Genomic DNA, 21,169 nt, shown 5'->3' with positions numbered 1-21,169 from the left:
ATTATATACAGTGATAAAGGCTATGTCGATTAGCATTGCATTATAAATATACTTTCCTTATAAAAAATACCCAAGATTGCTTGAAGAACACAGATAAACCATTTATTTTGTGCAATCGTATGTTTATTGTCTTAAAGTTTCATCAGTTAAAGCTTCTCTATGTCCGTTGTGCATTTTATTCAGCGATAACTGGATACCTTTGTCCATATTAGGGATTTCCTGGAGCGTCGTCAGTGCTATTACTCCTGCGATGCATATGTTTCTGCGCAAGAGCGCCCTCCGGCTTCCAGTATGAATTAAACGGTCATTACATTACGTGTGTAATCAGTAATGCTCACAACACCCTATTTTGGGTAAAAATAGGAAAGATAATACTTTTCTCTAAAGAAACCGGATTCCCTGAATTATCGTCATTGATATCGTTATCGCAATAAATACCAGAAATTATTGTGATATATTTTTAAGCCTGTATCGCCCATCCCTACACCAAAGTGACTTGAACACACCTGACCTTTTAATTACGACCTGTCAACTTGTAAATACGAACTTCCCAAAAGGACTTGAATGCACCACAAGTCTTCCTGGGAAGTTCGTATTTACGAGTTGGCAAGTCATAATTACGATATCAGTTGTGTTCAAGTCACTTTGGTCAGAGCAAGATGGCAAATTACCTTTTCCTTCTCTCTTAAGTTTTTTTTTAAAAACTCTACATCTACAAAATAATGAATAAATAATGTGCATCAATGTGTTTTTGCTTTTTGTTTTTAATTTATGAAAGTGCTGTAAACTGAATTGCTATATTCTAGCATTCTTGTACAACGCTATTGTATTTTGTAGATGGATTTTATAGGTAATAATCTTTTCATTCATTTCAACATGTTTTCTTGCTTACACGCCCTCAACTCGGAAACTCAGGGCTTAAAGAAAATTCAGAGTTAACTGCTCCTAATTATGACTTTGTGGTGGCGTTCACGTTTGTCCAACTCCTAAAATGACGTTTTGCTTTGGTTCTAGACCTTCTAATTCACTTTCATTGTGAATCAAATGGTTCTAAACTGAACAGAGAACCTATGAGTTATGAGTCAAAGTGAATCTTCATCTAGCCAAAGGTTCACCCCTTCAGAATCACAATAATAACTGACAAGCATGGTCTTCAGGAGACACAGGTAACCGGAGGACCGTATGTGTTGTTGTTCATACCTGTGAGATCGGAGAAGGTGAGCGCATATATGACCCTCTCTCCTTGCATACTCAACAGCAGACAGCCACCGTCAGGACTCCAGCAGGCCGACTGACACGATCACAGACACAAACACAGTTAAAACACGGGCAATGCAGTGTGCACATTGTGAATCACTTCCTTTAGCTATATGAAGGACAGTTTTCAGAAACATTGCTTGCAGGTGTGATAATTTTCATTTACACTTATTCATTTACACTTACAAATGAGGACAGGGTTTCTGCAGACATGAACAAGTAAAATTTAAGACTTTTTAAGACCTTTTTAATTCCACCTTATATGAAATTTAAGACCTAAACCTGTAATTCCTACAGTTTTTGATATTCTTCATATTCTGTGTGGTGGTCAGATAGAAATTTATCTTTTCCAATAAGTTTAAATAGATTTTTATCTTTTATGGGCATTTTACCTTTATAAAGCCATTTTTCTATAAGTGTGCATTATCTTTTGAGTCAAATTCTTACATTTAATCAGTGAATTAGAATAATAAGACATTTGGGCTGTTACCAAGCAAATGAAATCAGTATCAACAAAATTCATCTTTGCAATCCAGACATAAGCTGCACCTGAAGTGGTGCACATTTAGATGTGTTTACACACTGTTTAATGCAGAACATGAATGAATTTAACGTGCAGTTACAAATGCATAAATAATGTTTTGATATATTAAACATAAAACATTGAATACTGATATTTGAAATAATTTTAAAAATGAAAAGATACTTTAAACGTGAAATTAAAACCGCCAGTAGGTGGCAGTAAGTCACTGTTAAGTGAGTCATTGCGACTGAACCGAATCATTTAAACAGTTGATTAATTCAGGAACGAAACACCGTCATGTTGCTCAGAGACACAAAACAGCGCTGTGACTGTATTCGGAATGATTTTTGTTGGCGAAATAGAGCAAAAACAGGCAATATGGTGTCTACCTCAGCGCGAGCTTGTATTCTGTATTCTGCTAACTTACTGCAGTTCTCTCTGATGATGCAGTAACTTACCGCGGGGAAGAAAACATCTTCGGTCTGTCCAATGATTGTAAACAGTCATTAGGTCCGTCAGACTGAAGATATTTTAGCGGTAATGAGACCAAAAATAATTAAGACCCATCGAATCAGAATTTAAGACATTTTAAGACTTTTTAAGGACCCGCGGACACCCTGGAGGAATGCGACAAGCAATTCATCATAAAGAGGCAAATAAACACAGGAAGTGCTCGTAATATGAAGTTTCAGATATTGTTTAGAATAGTACAAGCTACAAATAGAGAAAGCACAGAGGAAGATTTTTTTCTTGGCTCCCGCTCTAAATCACAGGACAGGAAGGCCATTTTACACTAAAAACATATAAAGACAGTGTTAAATTCAAAGTTCTGGCATGAAACTCTAGATGGTGCAGTCCGATAGATCGAACTAAATTTTTACATAATTACATCACATGTCACAGCTGATTGGTTCTCTCCTGTATCGATAGCCATTGAGCTTGCTGCTCAACATTCAAATATATGACTAGTGCTTGCTGTAGCAGTTTGCAGCATGCTTCAGAAACCCTCCACCTTCCCCAGCTCCACCTGTATAGAGCTGCTACGAGGGGATTCATGTATGCTATATGGGGGTTATTTCATGTATGTTATATGTGCAGCAGCAGTGTTTCTTACATGCTCACAGCAGCATGTTGTGGCTGTATTGCAGCAGCGTAGCAGATCTTTTCCACCAAGATCAAATACATTAACATTGTCACGTACATTACCATGCCAATCCCTCCGAGAGTTGTCACGACAGAACTATAATAGCGTCCACTCCAACAGACTAAACGTGCACTGCATATTTGTCATCTGCCACTTTAAATGGAGTCGCATGGATTCTGATTGGCTGTCAATGATTTTCTCACTCATCAACTGGAGTGATTTCAATAAAATCATTCCCCCGGGTCGTTATCGTTACGAGTATGGTGTTAACTTCACAGTTCTAATAGAATTAGACTGATTATTAACACTTTACAGTTATTGTTATTGGTGTGAACAGCCCTTTACACTCAGTTTCCGAAGTTTTCTTACCTGACAACTGCCTTTCAGACACGGCCATCTCTCACACGTCCACATGCGCGTCTCCCAAACCCTACAACACACACACACACACACACACAAACACACACACAGTCTGAAACGGAGAACCTAATGAATAGTATCTGCATATCAATCTTTAATCTATACTGAACAGTGAACACAATGAAATATTCAGTCCCACTTTATATTAAGTGGCCTGAACGAGTGGAGAGCTGTATGTCTGCACACTCGTGTTTTAAATGGATCACGTGACTGTACCTAAAAAGAGCCGATGGAGTAGCTGCCAGCAGTCGGCTACCGTCTGGAGACCATGAGAGATACGTAACGCCGCCACCACCCACCCGCTGCAGCGGCACAGCGCTCTCTGCTGCCACATCCCACACCTACAGCACAACACACACACACACACACACACACAAACAATAAAGCACTCCATTCCTAAACCACCGTTATGACATACGCCACAATTCACATTCTAATTCCACCATAAGACCATTGTTATCCTTCATAGCTAATGCTGTACATAGTCAGTGAGGTCGAGCAGTCCGTGGCCACACTGACAACAGGAACTCAAAGTTGAATTTAATCCTGCATATAAACAGAAGAATATGAAACAAAGAAACAAAATGACTTCAGGCCTATTCACTCCAACTAAAGTTCAGCATGAAGTCTGTGGAAAAAAAAAAACGTCTGCATTGACTGCCATTCATACAAATGAAAATGTTTATCAAAACTGAATATTCATCTTGGTGAGAACAGCCCTGTACAGCTGCAATATGGATGCTTTTTTGGAAGTATGAACTTTGATTTTTTTTTTCGGCAAGTACATAAAAAATAAATCATTTTCACACATGGTCTCAGATCAATGAATAAATTGATTGAATTTAGTTATAAAATTTACCAAATTTAAAAGCGAAGACTTTGTTTCTGATCAAAAGTAGCAAAGCTCATTGCAATTACTGCATGGTAGGTGCTCTAAAAAAATAATGTTTAGTGACATTTTGTTCACAAATCAACAAAAAACAGCACAGACCGAGATCTAAAAATCAATATTGGTCCATCAAAAATAAGTAGTAGTTAAGTTAAATATTTGGGCCCGGTAGTTAAATTAAACCCTTAACTTGAATGTACCAGAGTTAGTTCCCTGTTTATTTCAAAGCATTAGTTGAGAGAGTGTTTTGTTTTTTTTTCTTAAAAAAAAACTGACATGTTGTGGTTGAGGTATATCCAAATGACCCCAAACACACTAGGTGAAGCTACAGTAAGGCCATTTACGCTTTAGATCTGGAAACAATCTAAACATTGTTTGGATAATGCCAGTCTCTTTCTTTTTTTGCTCGCTCTGTTTCTGTATTAAGTTGACAGCTGTCACTGCTCCTACAGAGAATTACATCATTTCTCTGCGTCACACTAAAATATACAGTGGTGATGAGTACCAACTTCACATAGATCTGCTAAACAAATGTATGCATTTAAACTGAGCAGGAAGACTTGAGATTTGGCGCTTACCATCATGGCTGTGTCGACAGGAGACGCAGACACAAGCAGGGAGCCGGTGGGGGACCAAGCGATGGAGGTGATGGGAGAGACAGAGAGAGAGAGAGAGAGAGAGAGAGAGAGAGAGACAGACTCTTTTTTTTTTTCCACTTTAGACTGAAAAAAGTCCCCTGATTCGGATGGTCCTAAAGCTGCAAAAACAAACTAACATGACTAACATCCAGCATCAGGACTCTGAAATATTCATCCACAAAATTCGGCCCAACCAAATTATAAAAGCACAAAAAGAAAATTATCTAACCTATTGGAATGAAACAACAGAAAAACAAAGTAAACTCAAATGTTATTTGGCCCTAAATAGAGATTACACAACTGCAGAATATCTGAGTACAGTGCAAGACTGTAAATTAAGAAGACAGATGACGAGGTACAGACTGAGCAATCATACTCTGACTATAGAGACGGGCAGATATCGACAGCACTGGCTGCCCAAACAAACACACACACACACACTCTCACACACACACCACAACACACACACACACACCACATTGAATTATAAATTGTTCGTAGAATTCTAAAATGTTAATTTGTTCTACTTTTAAAATGTATATACATGCATGTTTTTGTTGCATATATATCTGTTCTAGATTCGATGTAAACACTATGCTTTGGCAATACATTGTAACAATTGTCATGCCAATAAAGCACATATTGAATTGAATTGACTCAGTCAGATCACGGCTTCTCCTGCTTTCCCTTCTGACTGACGCTTATATATGCACAGATTTCGTGTCTGAAGTAGGGTTGTCAAACGTACCAACTTTGGAACCAGTCGGTACTGAAAGTTAAAAATTTTGACGATACCAGCATTTTGAGCGGATTCTTAAACACCTCTGATTGGCTATTGTGTTCACACGCTCAACGGATTGCGGGAAATGCTGGTCTCGTTACATTTTTACATTTCAGTACCGACTGGTTTCGAAGTTGCTACGTCTGATAACGCTTCATTGTTCCTTCTCTTGGTGCGAGTTGTAGGGCTGTCAAAATGGCTGAAAAACTAAACTCGAATTTTGTACTTAAATATTATCAATATTCAAACTATATTTAAATTTAAAAGGCATAATTCCAGTTAGGGGGAAAAAAGCTTTTGGATTCTCTCCTGAGGCCACAAGAGGGCGCATCGAGCAAAATATTACTAATTTCTTCAAAGCAATAAAATAACAACTATCTTTGAAAAAAAGTGCATAATGTTTAAAATAATGTTTATAAACCATATATAATTAAGTTGCTTAAACAATTAGAAACAAAACAGCATCATGTATGTATATATAGTTTAATACAAAGGACTGAAAACCAATCACAAAGAGTACTTTCTTCATTTAAAAGCATGAGATGCAGTGGGATGGGGAAAACCGCCATAAAGTCTCGAGACATGTTTTTTTGAAAGTTGAACTTTAATTTTACTTAAAATATTTTTTTAATTTTGAACTTTTCGCGAGTGCAACGGTGATAGATGTCCCACTAGAAAATGCGATAAATATGTCTTCTGTGTGAATGGCTTGGTTTCAGTTTTGATGTAAACAACAACATCTCCGCATTGATGTTCTCTTTTTCTACAATATTTTGAATGAACAATGCAGCAGTGCCACATGTAGTGGCTTCAACTGGATAAGCTAAGAAAAACATTAAAATGCAACGACACCTACATCATCATCGCATCTCGTGCGCCACTGAAAAGGCAGCCTGATGCACACCTTAAATTCGAATGCAGCGTTTTTGCATTCGAACGTGGATTTTTATTTTCAATTCGACGATTATTCTAAATTCACATTTTTTTGACAGCCCTAGCGAGTTGTACACATTAGAAAATAAACTGTTTCTGTGACGAGTCACTTGAATGGTGTACACTCATAAGATTAAGACTGCTCTTATAACAGTTTGCTTTAAAAAGTGTTTTAATTATACAGGGTGTGGGTCGCCCCTCTGAATGCATTTCACCCTGATGAAACAACGTGACCATCACAGCAATGAAATTCACTTTGACATGGGGGCAGCGTTTGCTAACTCTGCACCGTTTGCTGTCAGTTTCCAGGAAAAGACAAGTCTTTCTTACTGGAACCAGCAATAACCTCAAACAAACCTTTGAAGCTCACGATAAAAGCCGACAGCACATAGAGAGCACGATGACGAAACAGGTTTGCCCATAAAAATCTGGTCCACAGACGTATGAATGAAGAGAACTGTAAGCTGTATATATACTGTATGTATGTGGCTTCTGAGAATTTTTCTATTTCTATTTAAAAAAAAAAATTTCACCAATTGAGCCCTATTAGATACGAGTATTAACAGCTAAGGTCAGATGTTTTACCAAGCTATTATTATTATTTATTTATTTTTTTTACGTTTAGATACATATGTAAGGCAGAAGCCCATGAGACAGAAAAGATATGGGGGCTTAAGAGATTTTCTCTTAATGTTTGGATGATTTTTATACTTTGCTTAAAACAAACAATCAAAACGCTCTCATCATGAGCATAAAACAAAGTTAACTATTAATTTCAATGTTTATGTTGTCTTTCCTTGCATCTAAATAATTTTCCCAGTTTTAAGAATCATAGCCTATGTTTATTTTTAAAATGCTCTTAACATAGTGATTAATAATGCTAAATGTAGATTTTTAAAAAACCTGGTTTGAACGGTCAGATGATATTTGCAGCATTGTTGTTTTCTGTTGTGTTTTTAGCAACAGTATCGATCTATTTTACTTTGTTTCTGCTGTTTTTAAAATAAGCGCGTCATCCGCTGCTCTTACTGGTGCTTTAGCATCTTTAGAAGCGCACGGCTTGAATGAAGCGCGTCTGGCTCTAGATAAAAAATAAATAAATAAAAAAATATACGTGGATCATTACCATAAAGGACCCCTAGCGCTTGTGGTGTGAACCGCTCTGTTGTGATGATGTGGTACGCTTTATTTAGAAATGGAAGACGGTGCTGGCGTTGCGGTTACGTCCGCCATTGTAATATGCCTGCCCTAAATGTACACATATTGGACACCTGACGCATTCACACGCTGCAGGAAAAACACCACATCAAACCGGATCTGCGCGCTCTGCCTGTGTGGCGTGATGGTCTTCTCCACAGCTGCTTTGAAACAGTAGTGTGCCAGAGGGAGGCGGTGTTTGAGCAGTACCTGGTGGAGAGAGAGGTGGGGTCCACGTGCCAGATGAGCAGACAGGACTGACAGGCCACGGCCAGAGCAGAGCCACACAGAGGCTTCCACTGCAGAGCGCACACGGACCTCTGGCAGCGGTGCTTCAGCGTCGGCGTCGCAGAACTGCAGCACAACACACACTGAAGCTGCAATCATTCATTTCAATTAACAGAAGTCAGCTACATCTAATCACACTTCTGGAAATCAGTACGGAGCTTCAACTTGTGCTGCTAGCAGGATCAGAAACATCGCAAATCATGCAACAAAACTAGAAAACTCACTAGCAACCAAGCTGTGAGCAGCACATGATCAGGAGCGCTGTTTTCACGAATATCAGCACGACTGCATGTGTGATGTTGATTTCATGCAACAGTTCATGCAGTGCATTCAGCAACTACTCAAATCCATTTTTTTGCATTTTGATTTTGTTTCGGCCTTATGCTAAAAATGCTTTACATTATTATTTAAATCAATCTACACACTCCATGCCAAGCAAATAAAACAAACAAAAATGGATGTGTGATAACTTTGCACATTTAAAAAAAAAAAAGTATCATCTTTGCATAAGTTTTCAGTAACTCAGTACTTCGTTGAAGCACCTTTGGCAAAAATTACTGCAATTTTCACATTTGGGTAATTTCCAACACTTTCGTGCATTACCATATTTTACCATATTTTTACTGAGAAGCATTTGTAATTTCACTGAAATTGCAGCCTTCCATCAAAATGAAAGCTCACGGCTTTATCTTCTGTAAGTGAAGTTTACACAAAAGAATGGTTTCTCTTCCTAAAAGCACCAGTGTGAATGTAATGCAGATTGAGACTACTAAAAACAGGTTTGAGTTCAGTTTGAATTCCAGCTACAAGGCTAATGCCAAGACTTTATACTCAATTTGGATCCTGAAAATAGGTTTTCAAACATTCAAAGTGCACCAGACTGATGCACCTTTCAACAAAGTGTGTAAAACCCAGGCTCTCAGACACAGATTTGCCTTTTGATGCTTTACATGTTATCAACATTTCATCATGTCATATTCAAGTCAATTTAACTCTAAAACGTTTAGGTACATCATAAAAACAAAGTCTAAGTGGTTTTGTTGCTGAATGAATACACGGAGCTGTCGTTCAAACTGCACTTATGGTGCACAAGGATCCATAATTGTCATTTTGATTTACAGTATAAAATCTAACTTGTACTTTTTGATATGTAATGTAAGATTTGTGTTCGTGTCCAATGGGATACCTGTTAGATTTGTAAATCCTGATGGAGTCGTCTAGCAGAGCTACAGCAAACTTATCAGTGTGCGGATGCCAGGCGAAGCTTCTCAGAGCGCTGTCAGACCTGAAAACAACAGAAACCAGACCAGAAGCTCACGGATCGTCTCCCGTGCTCAGTTTATAAAGGTCTCAGAACCAAAACAGTGTAAACGTACCAATCCAGCATCTGTGAAAACTCTGCCACCATCTCGTCACTGCTCAGCTAGCGGACAGAAAGAAACGCCGTCCATTATGACTGCAGTGTGACGCTGCCACAGATCTAAAGCTTAGACACGATCCAAGCTCATACTCACAGTCAGATGTGGAAACAGAGAGCCGTGGAATGAAGAAGCCCATCTGAGCAGAGCCAGGACGCAGGCGGATCCGACGGCCAGGAACCTGGGCACTGAAACACAAGCAGACAGCGGCTCATGCGCCTGACAGCGACCGCTGTGTGATTATAGCCTGTCAGAGAGCCTTACCTTCCTCTGCGCTGTTAGTGATCTCATCTAACAGACCGTGCAGTCCCGCATCACGCCTGAAACACAGACACCAGTGCAGTCAACTCGTCACAGCTCCACTAAACCCAACATCTGATCATTTCAGTTCAGATGATTTATTTTGAGGGTCCCTTTTGAGCATTCGGTTGACATTTAGTAACTTCAGTAAACATCTGCTGTCTCTTTATTGTGATGATGTCCCAACAGACTACTGACTATAAGTAACTTTGCAAGTACATGTCAACTTAATCTAACCCTACCAGTCTACTAGTACTCTACTAACACTCTAATGAGAGCTCGTAGATGTGTAGGTGCAAGTATAGTCAACAGAATGTGTTAAAGGGACCATCAAAATAAAGTGAAACCATTTCAAATACTCAAGAATATACGACACGCATTTTGCATGTGATAGAACAGAAAGTGTTATAATCGAAACGAGCAGCATTAATACATAATAGAAAACTACTGATTAAGACTAACATCGTGATCTGCTTCAGGAACAAACACTTGAGGAGAAAGGATTCAACCCGGCAGGAAACACACCGAGCTTTTTCTTCAACGGATTCCAGTTCGCTCAGAAAACACCATGGGAGTGTCATGAAAACAGTCCATGCCTTCTGGAGCCAAGTGAAAGCTTTGTGCGAGGAACAGAGCTATTGAGAGCGTTATTCACCAACTCGCATTAAGCTGTCAAACTGAGGAGTAGTTAAAGTCACCACAAAAGTCCTTGAGTGTAATGATGCAGAAGTGGAAGCTCTCACCAGGCTCCAGCGCTCCTCATCCACAGCGTGTCTCTCTGGTCCAGGAAGGCTGATCTACTGCTGCTCTCCGGACGACTGTGACCCTTCAGAGTGTCTCTGGTGAACTGAGGACTGGGCAGATCACACGGCTGCAACCAGACACACACAACACCTCTTCAAAAGAGTTAACTGAATAAACACAGGGTTAAAACCAGCAGTCTAATGAAACATGCTTCATGGATAAAGGGTTTTGGCAGAGAGAGCATGTTGGAGGATCTTCTTCTAGTGTTAAAAACTTGTGTGTCATCCTGCAGAGACCTATTCTACAGCGGGTATAAACAATCTGCTGCCATCGCTTGGAAAACTGATCGAAATTTCTTTTTTCAACATTGAGCCTAATTTCAACATTGGGCCTAATTTCATGGAGTTTATTCATTGTATATAGATCCCACTGTTTTTGCCATTTGTTATTAACATGGGAACAAATTACTGGTTTTAAATCCATAGGAGGAACTGCACAGATGTCGAGGTCTGCCGATAATGCTTCTTTTGCAGCAGAGTCTGCCCTGGTACCCAACAAAACCAGATATTAAAATCACCATCCTCTAGCTGCAGCAGTTTGTAAAAAAATCATTATGTGCATTAGAGGTGATCGTTTTTAAGAGCTTGAAGACAGAACTTTGAATTTAGAATTAAAAGACCATTTCTCTGTTCCATAGTCTTTATGCAGTTTAACGCCAAAATGATAGCATTTGCTGCTAAACTGAGCTGTGTTTGGTGATGGATATTCCTCTTTTTTCGGTGGCGGATCACAAATGCAGATGATACATGGTCCTCAGCGTCTGATCCGTCAGTATATATAGGGACAGGTGATGGAAACATTTCTCTGATATAAAGGAGTTGCTGTTGAAAGTCACTGGCAGGGTTGCCAGGTTTTCACCACAAAACCCACCCAACTGCTACTCAAAACTAGCCCAATGGCATTTCGAGGGGGTCCCCCGGTAAAAATCACATTTCAGGAGTAAAATACATGTTTTTTGGCGAGGTTCCCCTGGTAAAATTCACATCGCTGGGGCTAAATATCACGTTACTGGGGGTCGCTTCAATCCACGGACAGGAAAGACAACCCAGAGCAACAGTGCTAAAGTAGCCCAAGACTTGGCAACACTGCTCATTGGAGTGGGTTTCAGATTTTTTCTTAGTTAAATCTAAAATTATTTTTATTTTTGTTTTCAATTACAGAACAGAATCAAGGATAACTTACTAAAGTACAAAAAAAGTTTTTTTTTTCTTTTTTTTTCACAATTTTTTTTGTTTTTGTTCCAATATGTCAAATGTTACTGTAGCGATTTTGTGTTATTCAATATCTTAAACTGTGATATATAAATCAGCTTAATATCATCATGAAAAAAACGTGTGCAATCCCAAAAGCAAATCTACTCTAGTGTCAGGCTGTCGTAAATACTGACATTAACACACTGGAGCAATGTGCAGATGCGAATAGAGGTAAATAATGTGAAGGCTTTCTTAGAATCAAGTTAACTTTTGTGAGTCTCAGATGTGTTTTACGGAGAAGACTTCGGCAGAGCGCTCTTCACGAGGTCAGTCAGTGTGAGATATTAGAGATGTTTACTCGAGCAGAAGATGATGTTCGTGAGGTAAACTGAGTGGGTTTCGTCTAGTGGTCAGGTCTGGAGCAGCAGGTGCTGCTGAACCGGACAGTGATGCATTACCTGTGCTGGTGTTTATGTAGGGGTTATAGGAAGCGTTCTCAGACCTGTGAGTGTTCTCCGGGATGAAGCGCGGACAGAAGCTCGTTGTTGCGCTCGAGCAGCGTCTGTGCAGCCGTTACCGGAGCCGGGAACACACCGAGAGAACACATCCTGCACACAGCACAGCACACAGACTTCACAAACACGCGGGACCCGAGAAAACACGGCAGGGAAAGTGCGCTCACCTTCTGATCAGATCAGCGTAACTCACTCACTCCACACCACACGCGCGCCTTCAGCCTACGGAAGCCCCGACGAGACAGACGAACACCGCAGGAGAACGCAAAAACAAAAGTCCCCTTCTTCTTCTTCTTCTTCTTCTTTTTCTTCTTGGTGTTTAATGGCGGATGGCATACAACTTTTAGGTGCATTACCGCCACCTACTGATTAGGAGTGTGGATCAGGATCGTACTCTTCATTGTTGTTATGAGATTTGCGGCAGACTCGACGCGTCAGAGGCGCACTGCTGCCCTCCTCAGTCCATTTGAAGAACTCCGCTTAGTGCGTTCTTACGTAAAGACCGGCTCGGTGTAAAAGGTTAATAACAGCTTTTGTTGTTTCATAGTCTTCAGAACTTAGAATCTGTGCCTCCAGATTCCAGCAGCTCAGAAAACAAGAGATCTGTTGCTGTGCGATGAATAACGCATTCCATCAGTACATGATTCACACAGTATATATATATCATCTCAATGCTTGCCATCCCATAATTCAGTGCACAGTGCACTTATGTTTGATGTGTTTTAATGCTTTCTGTAGTAAAAAATAACGCCTTTGTTCCCCTCTTCCCTTTCTTATTTTTTATAATTTTGTTATTTTTGCAAAATAATATTCTTGCACTCATCTCTTCCATACGTTGCTTTCGGTTCTACTTCATTCTTGTGTATGGCTTTTTAATTTTTTTGTCATCTCATCAGCCTCTTCATTGCCCTGTATCTCAGGAATCCCACTGCATTCCTTGTTTTTATCACCTGATTTAGTGCAACTAGAATTTCAAGTATTAAACCTGATCTGGCCTGACTCTTCCTGCTCTTTATTTCTGAATGCCACATTGTGCAGTCCTTTCCCCCTTGTCTCTCTTTTTTCTTTTTCTTCTTTTTTAGATCGTTGAACTTCGGTGTATGTACAGTAGTTTCTCTTCAGTGGAATGGAGCAGCTTTTTAATAAAAAAATAAATAAAAAAGTTAAAGAAAATAAAAAAATGACCAATGGACATCTTACATCTGAAAGACTTGAAATCCTACAAATAAAATAATACTGTGTTAAGAATCTCATATCAACCTTCTGCCTCACTATTTGAATAATGCAATGCACTGGATCTTACATTAGTCCATCAGTAACAAATGAACCTGCAGTGATTACATTAGTGTGACTTTCTGCAGTGGCGGCAAAACAAAGCTTTCTGAAGCAATGAGGCTTTCATACACAGAAGTTCAAGGAGGCCTTTTTATGCTAAAAAGTCATAATCTGGTCACTTAAAATTGCCTATTAAAGCTTAGGTAAAAGAATATAATTCAATAATAAAAACCAATGCTTTTATATGGATCTGAAATTTGGGGATCAGTATTACATTTTAAAAAGTGGGATAAAATGTTTGTAGAAAAACTACAAATAGAAATAGACTTTTACTTTTTACATTTTAGAGGTCCACAGAAGCACGTCCAGTGGGGGTCCAGCAGCGCTGAATACACTGAGATGTGTTCATCACCTCCACCGCTCTGATCCAGATTCAGTCCCATATAAAACACTTCTGGCCAGAGAAACCTCTCCAGATCCCATCCCCTAAACACACTCGCTCTTCAGCTGCTCCATGAAACACAGTACTGACTGACTACAGCTACAGCCCTAAAGAAACTGACAAAAATCAGTGATGATGAGGCAATAAAAACACAATTTGATCTCCAAAAAAAAAAAAACTCCGATGTACTCGACCCCAGAAAGAACCTCTAAATTGGCAAATTATCTCTAAAGACGAATCATCTCCAAATTCAGATGAAGTGGTCATGATCCAGAAGAGAGAGGAAGAGGAAGACTAACACAGACACGGAGAGAGCAGAGGATCTGTAGATCAGAGGATGAGAAACTTTCTCTTCATCCGTCCTAAATACCAGCAGAAGAGAAACAATTCTGCCCAGGCTTCAAACTCTGATTCCATCATTCACTGGACTTCACGATACTGAGAAATGCCCTTCATATTTGGAGAAGATAAGCACAGCTGTACTGGCTGCTAAATACATGTTCACAATGTTAGACACGGTTAATTCACTAGAGAGACCCGCATACGTCAGCTGTGGTCCGTGATGCTGATTGGTCAGTAGGAGCGTTTTATTAACTATGAAACACAGCTATGAGTGCTTCACTGAACACATCTGTGTAACTGCGCAACACCCTTAACATAAACATATGTTTGTTTCATTGGAAGATTTAAAAGGCCAGTTGTTCTAGGTGGCATGGAAATAGATGAGGGGTTTGAGGAACAATCTGGAGAGACTCCAGAGCTGAACTCACAATGAAGAACATACAGTGAAATGCTTTATTCACAGGTGTGACTTTAAACAAACCATCAAGACAGACCTCGACAGAATCCTCTGTGACGACAGAGCTGTCAGAAGCTCCAGAGGTCAAACATACGCTGTCCTCAGTGGTCTGATCAGATATCTGAATGATCCACCTCTGAACCTGTTCTCACACCGACTCAACTGTCTGACACTCCTGAAGAACTCCTGAAGAAATACAGGTTTGACAAGCATTCAGATGTAGAGGGGAAGAGCGGATCATGGCAGGCTCATTTCCCAGTTTAACCAACAAAACTGCTCTCAAGTCTGTCACGATGAGCTTTAACAAACAATGATTCCCATAAAAAGGATCTATTGGAGAGAAATAAGGAGAGCAGGTGTAGCACTTTCTATTCTAATTCTATTTTATCTCTGTTTTCTTTTTTATTTATTAAAAAAACCAACACTTGACCCTCTAAAACTAGCATTCTCTATTCTTTTTTTTATTCTATCTACTTGTTTTCTTACACACACACACACACACACACACACACTGACACCCCCCCCACACACACACACACTGACACACACACACTGACACACACACACACACACACACACACGCACACTCTCACACACACACACACACACACACGCACACTCTCACACACACACACACACACACACGCACACTCTCACACACACACACACACACACACGCACACTCTCACACACACACACACACACACACGCACACTCTCACACACACACACACACACACACGCACACTCTCACACACACACACACACACACACGCACACTCTCACACACACACACACACACACACGCACACTCTCACACACACACACACACACACACGCACACTCTCACACACACACACACACACACACGCACACACACCCACGCACACGCACATGCACACACACGCACACACACTCACACACACACACGCACGCACACACACACTCACACTCACACACACGCACACATATATGTATATATGTGTGTGTGTGTGTGTGTGTGTGTGAGATAAAAAACTGTAAACCAGGTGAGGGTGGGTTGTGTTGGTATCACTGAGAATAAATAGTTTAGTTTAGGAAGCACAGTCATTTTAATTACTGATATTCTGCCCATAATGGATAGTGGTACGTTCATCCAACCTTGAAAATCATCATTTATTGTTTTGAGTAATGGGGTAAAATTAAGGCTAACCAGCTCTGACAGCCTGAGTATTAATATGAATATTAATGCCTAAATATGTGATGTGACTGGTGCATAGAGGGATAGGTGATGTCTGGGATGTCACATCCAAGCTATTGTGATCTAATGAAAGAATAGAAGATTTACTCCAGTTGACTGAATATTCAGAAATGTGAGAAAATGAATCGATAAGTTTAATTTTTTCTTGTAATGATGATGGGGGATCTTGTAAATACAGTAATATGGCATCTGCGTAAAGACTGATTTTGTGCTGTATATGTTTAATGTTTGAACTCCTCTTTTGTTGGTTTTGATTGCTTCTGTTGTCCTCATTTGTAAGTCGCTTTGGATGAAAGCATCTGCTAAATGACTAAATGTAAATGTATCTATTTATTTATTAGGTCTATTATTATTATCATTATTATTATACATTTCAAATAGTAATATTAATGCAATCGGTGTGTATCATTTTCACATCAAATGTGATATGAATCATATCTATCGACGCAGCGTATAAACACCTTCGATCAAGAGAGCAGATTCTTCTTAAACGCTTTTAAACGTGAATTCATCAGAAGGTCACAGAGAGATCGCAAGTGGCTTTGACATCATGTCCGCGCTGACGCTGACGCGCGCGCCCCCTGCGCCGCGTGACGTCACTTCAGCACCGTAGAGGAGGAACAGCTCCTTCCGCTCGACTAATGAACCCCAAATCCGCGATCAGCAGTCCAGCCGACGGGATCCGGTGAAAACACGCCGAGCCCGGAGAGCAGCAGCGCTCGGTGACCGAGGAGAACGCGTTTACCGCGGAGCCGCGAGGACCACAGCGGATCCACCCGTCTCCTGACACCGCGACAGCAGCAGCATCCTCCGGAGATACGGTACTGCTCCATCACCACCGAGAGCTCGGGCCAGCCGCGGAGAGCGCTTTAATCGGGACGCGATGTGTGTGTGTTTGGTGCTGGGAGCGCATCACTCGTTGCGGTACTTCACGCGTTCACACGCGCCATTGACGCCAATGACATCACATCTGAGCGAACGCGTCCATTTACTGCGCTTTCATCCGCGTTTGCGCGAGTCTTTTGACTGCACGCGCGTAATAGTGTAATTACACGACGCGCGTGAAGAATCGTGTCGTGTAAGAACGCGTGCGTTTGTTATGCAATCCTGTCGTATTGTGCAGAGAGCGACGCGACGCGAGCGTGAGCGTCGGTTCGCGCGGAAGAGCGGTGTTTTCCATATACAGAATATATTTCACGCAGATATACATACAATAGACTCGGTGATGTCGCGTTGCAGTAAGCAGGGCCAGCCTGTGGGATTGTGGGTAAATCACAAATAACATGTCCGTGAACATCAGGGGTTTTGTTTAGAATGGATGTAAACACAGACGTGTATATTCCTATATCCAGCAGTTCACCAAAAACAGTAGTGTGACAATGTATTAGGAAATTATTGATATGAGGTCAAAACTGAATGTATTGATTTATTATAGAATTAGAAAAACGGTTTAAAATGGTTTTAGCTTAATATTTAAAGCTTGAATGTCAGCTACCCACTTAACCATGTAAAACAGTTATCTAGGCCAACAAAATCAATGTCAACACAAAGTAGTGGAACGATAACATCATGTAAATAAAACTGGGTTTACACGTAGAAACACAGTGCCTCAAAAATATAACAAAAATAGATATAAATCTAAGCACTGAACATATGCACACCTCTTAGAGATAGATATAGGTTCGTTTTTAATGATGTGCAGCAGTGGTGGAGCTACATGGGGTGGCCAAGGCACATTCAGGGGTCCATAGACCATGACAGAAAATCAGTGTATAACTCCAATCTGGCATATAAAAAAAAAAGCATGAATAAATCCTACCATTGCTGATTACTTCACATTACCCCACATTAGCTATACATTCCTACCGTAACTTGAAAAATGTTAGTGTATTGGAACTTATTTCTCTTATTTCTATCATCTGATTAACCAGTGGTTGGAGCAAAAGATCTAACATTAACTTATACAGTGAATTTTGTAAATGTTGTTCAGGAAACCTAAAACTTCAGCTTACTTCAAACAGGACTGACAACTTTTGAGTTCAGCCTGGAGTGAGAATTATTCAGGACAAATTAACAAGCTTGCGATGTGTAATTTTTTCCCTCAGTTTTTCTAAACTAAACTCTACAGTGAACCCTATTAATAAGATTAAAAGTAACAATTGATTTGTACAAGTTCATATCCCTGCTGAAAAAAACCCAAAACAGTAGAAACCATCACAGAAAATTCTAATGGTTTCCACTACAAATACCATTACAAACATTACAAACCATCAACTTTTAACCATTGAAACCATTAAAAAATGGTTTTCTGTACGTGGTGTTTTAGGATTCCATTAGGATTTATTGGTTTTAACAAGCCACCAATAGAAGGCAAGGCAACCCAATGTTGTAAAAAGTAAATTGAGTAATTAAAGTAATTATATAAGTAAAAATATAATAAATATAATTTTTGCATAATTCTTCTCTCTAGTGTACATTTTTCTCGCTAGTTTATGGACACCGAATGGATTTTCTGAGGTTATGTGACAATGTTTTCCGCGGTTGAAACATTCATTAAGTGATTACATGAGACACTACACATTCAGTAAGTTGTAGTGTTATCTTTCAACATGCCCTCAGATGTTCATTCATTTTTATTTTAATGCTAATTAGAATGCACTCCACTGAACTTGAACCGTCGCGCCACTAAAGAGCTCCAAAACTGTATTTATCTTTTGAAATTCTTATTAAGACGAACAGAATTTGAATGCTGAGACTTTGTTTTCTATTATCAAAGGTAACCTGCTCTGTCCTCTTTGCTCCGCGATGTGTTTCACTCCATAAGAAAACGAACATGTGGCGTGGGAGCGTGTACTAGTAGAGGCTGGAAGGTACACCGGATGAGATAAAGCACGATGCGGCACACGTCCTTGAGTTCAAGTCGAGACTAAAATAAATGCTTCTTTCAGTACGATTAAACGAAGAAAATTAAATAGTGGCATATTAAATTTTGGGGTGGCCAATCAGATGTCAGGGGTGTCCAGTGCTCATATCAGTTCCACTGATGTGCAGATGAATTGCTCATATTTGAAATCTTTGCTCAGATTATTCTTGAGAACACGATAACTCTTCTTATGCTGCAGTAAGCGCTGCTTCTGCCCTCTAGTAGTGTGTTAAACACAGTCATCTTTTAGTAATCTTTTCAGAGACTGTCATTTTAAAGGGGTCATCGAATGTGACATGCACTTTTACAAGTTTTACAAGTGTGTGTACAGAACCACCTTATAATGATAAAGATTCACCCAGTGTTTTTTTTTTAAATCTCGTTAAATCATTTGCCCTTTCTCATATCAAGCCGTTCGCAGATGCTTGGCTGTGTGACATCACACAGACCCAGACCCCTCCCACGATAGTTGATTGACACTGGTGTTTAACCTTAGCTCCGCCCTGAGTGAGCTGTCATCAGTCCTCCATTGTTTCACCACCGGAGCAGAAGTAGACAAGAATGTCTCTTGAGATTGAGGTGTTCTGTTGTTGGATGTAATAATGAACATAGCAGTCGTCATTTATTCCCGACATCTGAGCCGCTGAAGACGCAGTGGATTAACATTACTTTCGTTTTTGAAGGGAATGCGTCCTCCGATCTGCCTAAATGTGTCTATGTTCGCACAAATCATTCATGATTCAGCCTCACCTACAGAAGAAGTGAGTATAAGGTTCTTTTATGAATCTTTGCAAATCACCTTTCCTAATAATGTGCTAGTTAGCAAGTTAAATGCAGCTAAATGTGGCTAAAGTAAACAGGATGGCTCGTCACCCCACAGAAGAGAGGGGCGGGGTCAGCAGAGCTCATTAGCATTTAAAGGGAAATCCAACAAAACAGGTTGCTGTGAACAGAGCTATTTTTAACAGGGTAAAAAGGCTGTTTTTTAAACTACCATTGAGACATTTGAACCAAAGTATGTTATAGACTTTTCATTAAGACCCTAAACAATTATATCAACTTGTGGAAAATGGGCATCCGATTAGGGCTGAATGGTTAATTGCATTTGCGATAATATCGCGATATGAAAAAAACGCGATTTTTCAATCGCAGAGGCTGCGATTACACTCGGTCACGTGACACACGAGAGTAAAGAGGTGTGTTCGACTTGAAGATCGATCGGTGTATGACATCAAAGTACGGGGAGAGAAAGCATAAGGAGACGTCGGTGCTCTCTTATAGCTCTCACAGTACTTTGATGACACACACCCATCGGTCTAAGCAGCGCTGCTTCAAGTCGAGCGCGGGCCATCAGCAGAAAAAGAAAAGAAATAAAACAGTAAACAGCCAAAGGACGTAACTTAGAATGGGAGATGGATCGGTTTGTGAGAGAGGACGTAATTAGAATGGGAGATGGATCGGTTTGTGAAAGCGAAGAGAAAAGCCATAGATGAAGTCGCACAGACCCAGGCAGGTGCTGGTCATTCAAAATGGCATATCTTGCTCTCGGCTTCACTCGCCGTGTCTATACCGGACGCTACAGTTGTCGCGCTGCGCCGCAACAGCTCTACACTGGACGCGACAAAGCGACTGTTGCAAATCATTTTAACGGTATGTCAGTACGTCATAAATAGAACAAGGCTGAACAAGGCATTAAGGCTTAATGTCGAGTTTTGTCGTGTCGCGTCACGCCGCGCCGCATCCAGTGTAGACAGCGTCACTGATTATAATGGGTTCTACTGTATTTTGTCGCTCGCGTCCGATGTAGACACGTGTTTAATGTCGTTGGTGAGGAGGAAAGCCTGTGTGTCCTATGCCTTAGCGGACAGCATGAAACCCACAAAAAATAAATAAATAACAGAGAGAGAAAAATAATAATAACAGTTATTCTCTCTATGCTATTTTTCAATGTTTCAAGTGATGCAGGTGTTTTTTTCCCTGTAGGCTTTTTTTAATTAAAAAAGCATTATTTTTCATAATGTTTAGTGAATGGTGGAATGGTGGAAGGTGGAATGGAGATTCGGGAAAGGAGGGGGGCAGATTTTTTTATAGGTTTAAAGGGGGGCGCGACCAAAAAAGTAAAAGTTAAAGTTAACAGACAGTGTTTAAAAAGTGCAGTGCACATGTTTACATATGTTTATTACAGTGACTG

The 21,169-nt window shown here is 40.1% G+C and overlaps 2 protein-coding genes across 2 annotated transcripts in view; one reads left to right on the top strand and one right to left on the bottom strand.

Moving 5' to 3' along the window:
* aaas (achalasia, adrenocortical insufficiency, alacrimia) overlaps positions 1 to 12,677 on the bottom strand; it is a 17,576-nt gene extending 4,899 nt beyond the window's left edge. Inside the window, exons 1-12 of the mRNA XM_016521713.1 lie at positions 12,468 to 12,677; positions 12,288 to 12,393; positions 10,532 to 10,659; positions 9,753 to 9,808; positions 9,585 to 9,676; positions 9,447 to 9,493; positions 9,257 to 9,355; positions 7,872 to 8,136; positions 4,812 to 4,886; positions 3,561 to 3,685; positions 3,294 to 3,354; positions 1,201 to 1,291 (exon numbers count right to left, since the gene is read on the bottom strand). Of these exons, the coding sequence (XP_016377199.1) occupies positions 1,201 to 1,291; positions 3,294 to 3,354; positions 3,561 to 3,685; positions 4,812 to 4,886; positions 7,872 to 8,136; positions 9,257 to 9,355; positions 9,447 to 9,493; positions 9,585 to 9,676; positions 9,753 to 9,808; positions 10,532 to 10,659; positions 12,288 to 12,392 (1,144 nt within the window). The 5' untranslated portion in view covers position 12,393; positions 12,468 to 12,677. The remainder of the gene's footprint in view (positions 1 to 1,200; positions 1,292 to 3,293; positions 3,355 to 3,560; positions 3,686 to 4,811; positions 4,887 to 7,871; positions 8,137 to 9,256; positions 9,356 to 9,446; positions 9,494 to 9,584; positions 9,677 to 9,752; positions 9,809 to 10,531; positions 10,660 to 12,287; positions 12,394 to 12,467) is intronic.
* A 3,973-nt stretch (positions 12,678 to 16,650) lies between these two features.
* Positions 16,651 to 21,169, top strand: part of LOC107715569 (mitogen-activated protein kinase kinase kinase 12-like) — a 46,103-nt gene continuing 41,584 nt past the window's right edge. The window contains exon 1 of the mRNA XM_016521714.1: positions 16,651 to 16,876. The gene's annotated coding sequence lies outside the window, so the exon portion shown is untranslated. The remainder of the gene's footprint in view (positions 16,877 to 21,169) is intronic.

This window comes from Sinocyclocheilus rhinocerous, unplaced genomic scaffold, assembly GCF_001515625.1.
Source record: "Sinocyclocheilus rhinocerous isolate Xijiao unplaced genomic scaffold, SAMN03320098_v1.1 scaffold3407, whole genome shotgun sequence".
Taxonomy (NCBI): domain Eukaryota; kingdom Metazoa; phylum Chordata; class Actinopteri; order Cypriniformes; family Cyprinidae; genus Sinocyclocheilus; species Sinocyclocheilus rhinocerous.
This window is presented reverse-complemented; position numbering and strand designations above follow the sequence as displayed.